Source organism: Perissodus microlepis, chromosome 1, assembly GCF_051167445.1.
Source record: "Perissodus microlepis isolate ML-2025 ecotype Zambia chromosome 1, ASM5116744v1, whole genome shotgun sequence".
Classification (NCBI taxonomy): domain Eukaryota; kingdom Metazoa; phylum Chordata; class Actinopteri; order Cichliformes; family Cichlidae; genus Perissodus; species Perissodus microlepis.
The window spans coordinates 26854622-26864740 of NC_140461.1; the positions used below are offsets into that span (position 1 = coordinate 26854622).

The 10119-nt window shown below is 42.3% G+C and overlaps 1 protein-coding gene across 6 annotated transcripts in view; it reads left to right on the forward strand.

The window, feature by feature from the left end:
- Positions 1 to 9715, forward strand: part of nhsb (Nance-Horan syndrome b (congenital cataracts and dental anomalies)) — a 59909-nt gene extending 50194 nt beyond the window's left edge. The window contains exons 7-14 of one of the 6 annotated variants that reach the window (XM_084925318.1): positions 119 to 181; positions 951 to 1143; positions 2209 to 2340; positions 2693 to 2845; positions 3125 to 4774; positions 4868 to 6313; positions 6525 to 6666; positions 6824 to 9715. In XM_084925318.1, the coding sequence (XP_084781444.1) occupies positions 119 to 181; positions 951 to 1143; positions 2209 to 2340; positions 2693 to 2845; positions 3125 to 4774; positions 4868 to 6313; positions 6525 to 6666; positions 6824 to 7457 (4413 nt within the window). In that variant the 3' untranslated portion in view covers positions 7458 to 9715. Of the gene's footprint in view, positions 1 to 118; positions 182 to 950; positions 1144 to 2208; positions 2341 to 2692; positions 2846 to 3124; positions 6314 to 6524; positions 6667 to 6823 lie in introns of all 6 variants that reach the window. The other 5 variants (XM_084925088.1, XM_084925163.1, XM_084925240.1 and 2 more) reach the window with 5 other exon arrangements.
- The last annotated feature ends 404 nt before the right edge of the window (positions 9716 to 10119 follow it).

Here is a 10119-nt window from a genome sequence, read left to right on the forward strand (position 1 = left end):
TGTCACCTTTTGATTTTCCTTTAATCTTTTTATTTGGAATTATTTTAAATCTTTTGGATTTCACATGTCACTTCATCGACTTAATTAATTTATTTTTTGTTATATTTTGTGTTCTTAGTTTGAGTGCTTTTACTCACTTCACCCTATTGAAAGTTGCATCTTCATTCCATGGAATAGAAAGGTACCAAGCTTTTTCGTTTTGATTTCTTTAATCTTCCTATCATATTACTTGTTTAGTAGTTTGAGTCATTCAGCTACAGCTTTCAGTTTGGAGTACTTTGAATTAGACTTAGCTATTGCATAGATTCATTGGACACTTCATTACGTACGCCTTACTAGTACTGGATTGGACACTTTTCCCCCTCAATTCTTCATATCATAGATTCAACATGGCGCTGGAAACATTCTTCAGAGGTTTTGGTCTGACAAGATAAACTCACAGTTGCCACCACCACATCCCAAAAGTGATCTTTTAGAACGAGATCTGATGACTGTGGAGGTCATTTGAGTACAGTGAACTCACTGTCATGTTCAAAAAGCCAGTTTGAGATGATTGGCGCTTTGTGACATGATATGTTATCATGCTCAAAGCAGCCATCAGAAGATGGGTACACTTCTGTCACCAACAACCATACCACATTCAAAATCACTTCCCCATTCTGATTCTTGAATTTCATTTCTGTTGGGTAATTTTGACAATGTCTACAAACCTAAATATCTTGAGTTGCTGGCATGTGATTGGCCGAATAGATATTTGTGTCATTCATCATTTGAACCAAGTGTACCTAATGAAGTGCCCATGAGTGTATATGATATTGTTAGAGAAAGTGTAAAAAAAAAAAAAAAAAGATTCACCTCACCAATGTAAGTAGTTACTGTTAATCTGTAACTTTCTTAAATTAAATCCTAACGCACATTTAATGCTACCAATCTCTGCCTGTTTCTTACAGGCTACCTCTACAGGGGAAGGTGAAGGCGGTGAGGTCTTGGGAAGCAACAGAGCCCAGGCCTCAGCCCCCAGTGCACCTTCAACCCAGGATAAGCAGACAAACTGGTCAAAGGAAAACGTCCCACCATCAGATCACAAGTCATCTGGCGATTCTCATGCTATCTCTTCCTGTATCATCCCGATCAATGTCACAGGTAAGTTAAAGAAGAAAGAGAGAATAAAGTTGAAAAATAAACAGCATTTTAATCAGTTGATAATCTGAAACATATAATGCACAGACCTTATTCGGTATGTGCTACAGCTCATTCATGGGCTGTTACTGTTAAACATATCTGTTCTGTTATTTGTAAATGTTGAAATCATAAGCTTTAATAGCTTAAGCTCTATTTAAGAACTACATACAGACTACATAGTTACTAGTAAATATGATTTTCAACACTGTTTTAAAGTACACGTTTGCACAGTCACTAAAAGAGGAAAGGGCAGTACTTTTACCATTTGCAATAGGTCAAACGCTTTAAACCGCACATTAATAGCAATAATAGGAACTTTTAATTGTAAACACAGAAATTAAGATGCAACTGAAGTGGCAAAGAAATATATTGCCTCAAAGGAAAGAACAGCCACACCTGCTGTTTGCAGCAACTACTTGCAGCCTTTTACAACTATCACGGTTCTTTGGCCATACCATGCACATGTCTGGAAAGATTCCCCTTACTCTGCAATCTGTTGTCACCCATAGTTAATGGTATAGAATCGTACCGGATTGAAAATAAAAACTTGACAATTCTTATGGCTTAAACCCTATGGTGACTATTAAAACGCATGTGTAAGGAGCATATGAACGTGAAAATGTTAGATTCTATTTACATGCATAGAAAAGGTGTAACTGGCCTTGATTGTGCAGTTTCTATATACACATACACAGAAAAAGAAACAGTACAGTACAGTACAGAAGTAAATATTCTAATCAATTGCCATATAGATGTTGTGAATCTTGGTACCCTAGGCAGTTTATAGGGTAAGTTTAATCAAGATTGAACCAGTCATCTTGGAGGACTTCAGGAACAAACATACAGCCTACGCTAAAATTATTATAGCACGATGATGATGATGATGATGATGACTTTGACTGGCCTTTGTCAGGACCCAAACAGAGACTTTCTCATCTAGATATTCCCAAACCTGGGATCATACCAGATAGTTTCTTTAAAAAGATTATTAAACAACATTTTATATATACATTGTTGTTATTACAGGAGTTGGGTTTGACAGGGAAGCAAGTGCTCGATGCTCTCTAGTCCATTCTCAGTCAGTTCTTCAGAGGAGAAGGAAGCTAAGGAGGAGGAAAACCATAACAGGAATACCCAAAAGAGTACAGCACGATATGGGTATGTTATAATAAAATCCTTCTCACATAGTATTTTACTATACTATGTATTTTTGTACTTTTGGCAATAAAAAAGATGACATGTATTTTTTGCAAACAGCTAATTTGGTTCTCCGTTTTTAAAGAGGCTTAAATGTGAATTATTTTGATCATGAGTTAAAAAACTTCACAATTATGTGTAAAGTTTAAAGATGCGAGCCAAAAGGATATTAAAAAACAAAGTTGTTGTTTATTTAAGGGTTCGTCTTCCTGCGGGGTTGTTTGTGGATATCACGTTCTGAAGAAAAACTCAGATGAAAAAGTTAGCGCAGGATATTTCCGAAAGTAAAGACGCTTTGATTCTTTGCTTTCAGATTCCGATGAATCACCTGTGGCAAGAGAGCGCACAGTGATTATCCATGCCAATCCACATCAACTCTCGCTCTGTCAGGAAGAACTCTCAGTCAGTGGTCGCCTCCATCACACTCGTGACTCTGGCTGCCAGACAGATGATTTTCTTATAGCATGTAAGTTTCTGATACTGGAGGAGGTTCTTTAGGGTGAGCACTTTTACCACACATTACAGCACGGTTCCTCCTTGATTAATCTACTCTGTTTTCAAAGACCCTCTAGATCCCATTGCATGAAAATTATCTCGAAGCTGCTTATCTACTTTCATCCCTAAACTTGATTAATTGATCTGGAATTATAATTAATTCTTTTTTGCAGTTACAATCTACAGGCCACATGCATTAAGAAATATCTCCATCTGTTCCCCTCTCTCTTTTCTGTTTTTTCATTTTCAGGTACAGCTGCTCCCTCCAGAAGGCGTATTAGAGCTCAGCGAGGCCATCAGGGAATTCCTGCCTCTTTGTCCCATTCAACAGGAAATATTTCTTCTCTTGGTGACCAGTCAGACTCAACATACACCACAGCCACATCCCATGGTGGGCGATTGCGCTCCCGTAGCCTTCCACGAGAGGGTGGACGTCTGATGGATAGTGATGAGGATGACGATGACAATTATGACGATGATGATGAGGATGAAGAATTGTCACCTTACGAAGCAGAGGACTTTATTCCAGCTGGCCCCAGTCCAAGAATGAAGATGATGATGATGAAGGATGAAGAGGAGAGCACAGATGACCAAGCAGCTCCAGAGCCGCTACAACTTGGAAGCCTAAAAAGGCTGCAGCGAACTGGGGAGAGAGACAGAGGAGGTGGAGGAGGTGGAAGCCCAGAGCATAGCTGGATGGAGAGGGGTCGTTCACGGTTACCACGCAAGGCTGACATGGGCAGCTGCGAGATCTCGTCAAGCTCAGATACTTTTAGTAGCCCTATTCATTCAGTGTCTACAACAGGAGTCTTAGGTAGCCATGTGGATCACAAAGAAGACCACCAGTCATCCAGCGGGAACTGGAGTGGTTCTAGTTCTACCTGCCCCTCACAAACATCTGAAACCATCCCGCCACCCTCTTCTCCACCCTTGACAGGCTCATCCCACTGTGATTCAGAGCTGTCACTCAACACCGTGCCCAATGCTATTGATGAGGGATTCTCCCTCGATCCCTCATATCACTCTGACCTCAGACCCCAAGGCCAGGGTCACAGATCAAGCTCATTCACATCCTCAGCCACAGACCAGCTGGATGATGCAGGGGTCAGTACAGCCAGTGAAGGAGAGTGGACATACCCTCCAGACCAAGATCAGACTGACCAAGATCAAGACCCTGACCAGACCCAAAACCTGAGCCAGAGCCATGGGGTAACCCAAGAGTACAGCTCTAAACATAGCCTTGAAGACCAAGCTGGCTTCAGTGACAAAATGAGCAACACTGAAACAGAGCCTGGCTCTCATTACCCATCTGATAGAGAAGGTTTCTATTCCTCCTCTGTGCATATCAGAGAGTGTAATCAGAGTTATAGAGGATACATGTATAACTATGCAGACCAAGGGCCTGACTGTGGTCAGTCCAACACTGTGGCAGCACCACTATCACATGGAGTTTACCCTGAGCCCTCAGCTGACTTCAGAGCAGGCACTCTAACCCTGGGGAGGACATCTCGTTCATTGAGGAAACCGAAAGTCAAACCTCCACCACCCAAACGAACCTCCTCACTAAAGGAACCCAGTGGTAGTGTTGATGTCGGAACGGACACACAGGCAGATCAGGATCAACCAAAGATGGTTATTGAGCAGGAGCTTACTTTGTCTTCCACAGATATGAAGCTGGAACTGGACCTAGAGCTTGGAGTTGCTCCAGAAGCATTACAGACATCCTGTTTAGTGGCAGAGCCTTTGGGAACATGGGGAATGGGACTGGGGGAAACCGTGGACATAGTAGAGCCCATGTCTTTCAGCTCTGCAGATACACACTCATTTAAAGATGAAGGTGCTGTGCAATCTGACTATGCAGACCTTTGGCTTCATAACAGTGAACTGAAGTCCAACAATGGTGAGTACACATCCATGTCCAACTCAAGCACCGCCACAGGCACTACTGTCATGGAGTGTATCAAGTCACCAGACAGCTCTTCCTCTTCCACAGAAACCCAAACCCAGGCCCCTACCCAGGCTTCAGACACCGTGGCAACTAGTTCACCACTCCCACCTGAAGACTTCAAACTAGGGTCTCCTGAGAAACTGGCTGGTCTGGCTTCACCATCAAGTGGTTATTCCAGCCAATCAGAAACACCTACATCAACCCTGCCCACATCTTCGGCAGCATTTTTCCCTGGACCATTGTCTCCTTCAACTGGCAAGAGGAAGCCCAAAGTGCCAGAGAGGAAGTCTTCTCTCGCTTCCCTGCAGCATTTCCCCAGAGATGGAGCTTCCATTTCCTCTTGCTATAAGAGAGACCCAGACTTTCCACCTCCACCTTCTCAGCTGGATCTCAGTATCCTTCATGGTGGCTATGTCAGACACACGTTATCCCACCGGACTTACCACATGCACACATTGCACCATAGCAAACACAGAGCTGCAAATGTTTTAGCCACTGGCACAAAGTTGTTGGCTCCTGAAGCATCAAATACCAACCCACCACCAAGTTCAAACTCTACATTAACAATTCCTAGTTCAAATCTGTCAGCGATAACACCGTCTGCTCTTCGATCAGTGCAGCTTCATTCTGTTAGCCAATCTGCAGATCCGCAAATTACTTACACTACAGACCAGGAAACACCAAGTGTAACAGAAACTGCTACAAGACCCAAATGTCCTCCTAGTGCTTCTACTCTGGCTCCGCCACCTCCTAACACTAGGCCTCTCCCTCCTCGCAGACCTCCTCCTAGACCACCAGGTCACGAGCACACCTCCTCCCCTGAGCATGCACAACCAACACCTCCTGGCCGTCATCCTGATGGGCCTCCATCTTATGAAAGCCTGCTACTTAGACAGGACCGCTATGGACCTGGAACTTTCTGGGCTATGACTGCCTTCCGAACCCGAATGGACCCATCATCAGACCTCTCTGAGGACAGCTCACCTGTGCATCGACCTGTCCCACGTGCTCCCCATCCATCTCCTGTGGATCTACACACACATATCCATTCTCATAGAGAGTTCAGAGGGCTCACCCACTCATCTCGTGCACATCCTGAGTTTAGGGTTTTAGGAGAACGCTCCTTCTCCCAGGATGATGATGATGATGAAGATGAAGAGGAGGAAGAGGAAGAGCACGTGAAAGAACCCCCTAGACCTGTATGTCCCAGAGGAGGTATGCGATCAGATCATCCTCCACCCCCAGCATATGAGTTTTCTGGGGGATCCCACTCAGACTCAGGGCCCTGGGCTAGTCCAATCAAAGTGCCTGGTACCACAATGGAGACATTGCATTCTTACCTAATCAGTGACCCAAGAAATAGAGGACACGAAGAACAGGAAGAAGAGGAGGAAGTGACATCAGGTGCTACCAGAAGTGCCCAGCAACAACAGCCACAGGAAAGCAAAGATGACTCCACGACTCCTGACACTGAGGATTACTTCAGTAAAGGTATGTTTCTAAACAAAATACCACGTCCAGAAGAAGTAGGGTATTATTTTGTAAAAAATAAAGAAAATCTCACAAAATGCCATGATGTTTATTAATATTAAGCTGTTGTATCACAAAACAACATTAAAATTCTAAAAAAAAGGTAGTTTAAGGGATGGCTATTTCGTCGACTGTATACTAAGTGATCAGACAGCCAGATGACATGTGTTAGGGCTGTTGTGTGCTACAGATTCCACACCCAGTGATAATTCGCTCTCCCCTCTGATGGATGACGCCAAAGTGGATGATGACATCATTATCACGTCACCCAATAAGACCCGGACAACTGAGGACCTGTTTGCCATGATACACAGGTACTGGTCAATATATTTAATTACAATGTCTATGCAGTGTTTGTAATATATCTATTTTCTAGATTATTTTTTGTACTGACTCTGCTACATGTTTATGTTTTCTGTTTATTCCTTGTCTGGACTTTAATTGTGACTGTATTGTGATTTCCTTATTTAGATCCAAGAGAAAGGTCCTGGGTCGTAAAGATTCTGGCGACTTAAATGCTAAGTCTCGTCTCTGCCCTCCAGTACCAGTGACCCCCAGCAACGTGTCCACCGTCATTATCCCTCCAGCACCTCCTCTCAACATTCCAGCTACCTTAGCCACTGCTGTTGGGTCACAACGAGCCCCTGTGCCAATCTATCGCAGCGCCAAGAAATCAAGTACGTCGAACGAGGAATTTAAACTCTTGTTGCTAAAAAAGGGAAGCAGAACTGATTCCAGCTATCGCATGTCAGCTACAGAGATTCTGAAAAGCCCTATTACCCCTAAAACACCAGGGGAGTCTGTCCAGGAAGGGCCCATTAGACAGGGAGAGGAGCCACCCTCTACGCTCCAGGAGACCCCCATTTCTGGCCTCGACCCAATCCAGATACCAGGTCTTTTTCCCAGGGCCAACTCTGAGAGTTTTGCATCGAAAACCCTGCCTATGTCGGCTGCATCTCGACAAGGACGTTCTCGGATACCCCCTGTAGCCAACAGTAGTCGCTACAGTACACGCAGTCGCCTCTACACAGCCCCCATGCAAGCCATTTCTGAAGGAGAGACCGAGAACTCAGATGGGAGCCCCCATGATGACAGATCATCCTAAAGCCACCCGATGCATGATGTCCTCTATTCTTAGCTGTGCCCTGCATTTCAAGCGGCCCCTTCTACTTTTCTTGGATGGCTGTGTCATCAAGGCCAATGGTATAATTCTTATGACACACAAAATCTGACTGTTGCAGAAATAAATCTGGTTGTGGATATTTTATTCTATAAAAAGGTGTCAAACTGTTGTGAGGATTTGAACCATAAAGGTTATGAAAAACTATGAAAAAATAGTCTATTAAATAAATAATTCCCTCATCGACAAAAAAAATGCAAGACTTATTTTGATTGAACTATCTTTTTAAAAAAATAACGAAAGAAAGAAATAACGAGTTCAAAATGTTTGAAAAATTATAAAAAGAAATTTTGTGGAGTGTAGACAAGGTGCGTTTGTGTTTGCATGAGCAAGCACATGCAACATCCACTGATATTTCTACTTCTTGTGTTGTGAATGATGTGGGTGTGTGTATGTCATTGAGGAACTGCTTTCTTATTCAATTTAAAAATTCTTATGACAATTAATATTCTTTTAACTTGTGGTGCCCAAAGCATCAACTTCCTAGACTCCATATTCAATATTCCTGCCAACCAGCAAGGTTTGTCTCATTGTGGAAGTTATCTCTCAAAACAGCATTGACTTATTAGACTGGATTTCCATCTGCAGACCTGGCATAGAGAGTATATCACACAGAGCCAATCATATATTTCTTCACATAAATTATATCCAAAAAGATGACATGATGCATGTATTTTTGTAAAATTGCTTCTCAGAACATGATGATAAAGTTTCACCATGTTGCATGAACCTATATGGAAACATCCCCTGGATCCTGGTTTCTGTTGACATTTTTGTGGTTCTTTTGTATTATATGAATCTTTCTCTGCAGAAAGATTTGGTTGACATTTGTACCACATTGCCGGTGATCTAAACTGATTCGTCTTGGATTTGAGTGTTTAATAAGAAGGAGCAAGGGCTTGCGCCTATTTGTCTAAGATACATGCTAATTCTGGACAATCGCACAGTGGCCTTTCTCTACCAGAGGTGGTTTTAAGCAGGGAATTTGTAAATCTCTGCATGTATACATGGAGCTGTGCCATGTTTCACCAAAAGTCAACCATGAACCCAACCCTGAAATCTAGTATGCTTAGACTGATTAAAGATTTTCCAGCTGCTGGCCAGTCTTGCTGTGCTGACTTAAGTGGAAAAAAAGGTACATTTCAACCAGATTTAAATACACCACTGAGTGCAGATGGTGAAAATGCTTTAGATGGTTCTCAATCGGTTTGACTAGAGGTTCATTTGGAAAGGTATCAACTTCGCTTTTGCACTTCATGATTATTCAAGAATATTCCTTGAAAAGAAAATATATCTTATAGTGAAATGCATATGTATATTTGTACTGAATATAAAGAAAACTCATATCTATATAAAATGACAAACAGAAATTTTATAAGGAATCAATCTGAGTGTAGCAAAGAACAGGTCTCACTGAAAACATAACACATAAATCTTAGCAATGTACACTGTTCTCCTCTCCTTGTTGCCTCTCCTTCATTTGCACTGACCCAGTGTAGCATTAGACAGGTGAAAGCTCAACCCAGTGTCAGGTGTACACCATTTTGTCTTGCACTCCAAACCTCATATATTTCAAAATCTGAACGAGAGGAGGCAAGAGGAGGAAAGGACTGCATACATCCAGTGTTCAACAGTCAGCAGGGTACCGATTGCCTCGCTGCAGCCTTTTCTCTCCCACACCCGGTTTCGAGTGTGCTGTGAACTCTCTCTTATCCTTCAAATAAACATTACACAGTGTTTTACAGAAGCAAACTACCATCAGTGGAAAGCTTGAACTCTCACCTGCCTACCACAGCAAACGCAACACATACACGTCTTACATTCAGAGACCGTACTTCAATTGAAACCACTCACTGTATTCTGTGAATACCTCAGCAAGCATATTACTGTTTTATTGTAAATGATAGATAGATAGATAGATAGATAGATAGATAGATAGATAGATAGATAGATAGATAGATAGATAGATAGATAGATAGATAGATAGATAGATAGATAGCAAACCACAACTGTTTGATACTCAGCGAATATCAATTGCAGAACTGACACTGTGTAAGATGGAGAGAGTAAAAAGCTGTGAACTGATTACTTTGACATTTATCATACTCATACTGCTGAAGCGCACCTGTTCCTGTTCACTGTTTTATTTGTTGTGTTTTCTGTCGCATGCAATAAGCAACAGTGGGGGGGGAGGGGGGGGAGGGGGGGGGGGGGGTGGGCGAGGGAGAAGAAAAGAAAAGGACACCGCCAAATCATTATTTTTATCTGAGGGATGTCTCCATGAGAAGAGATTTTTGTATTTTCTGTTCAAACGTCAAGTTCAATAGTGTGTTCTATAGATGTACAAACTGTCTGGCTAATTCTGTTCTGTATAGTCGTGATCACAAACAGGGGTTTATCTTGTACTGTATATCTACTCACTGGACAATCATAGGTTATAAGAGACTGTAAAGAAAATTATCTAGAATCTGCTGGGAGGGAGAAATCTGAACACTTTTGGTGCTGGGTCCTAGTCCTGGTGGAGCTGTGGAAGTGAGAGAAATATTTTCCAGGAGAAACTGCTGATTATGTTTAAAGTGCATATGTG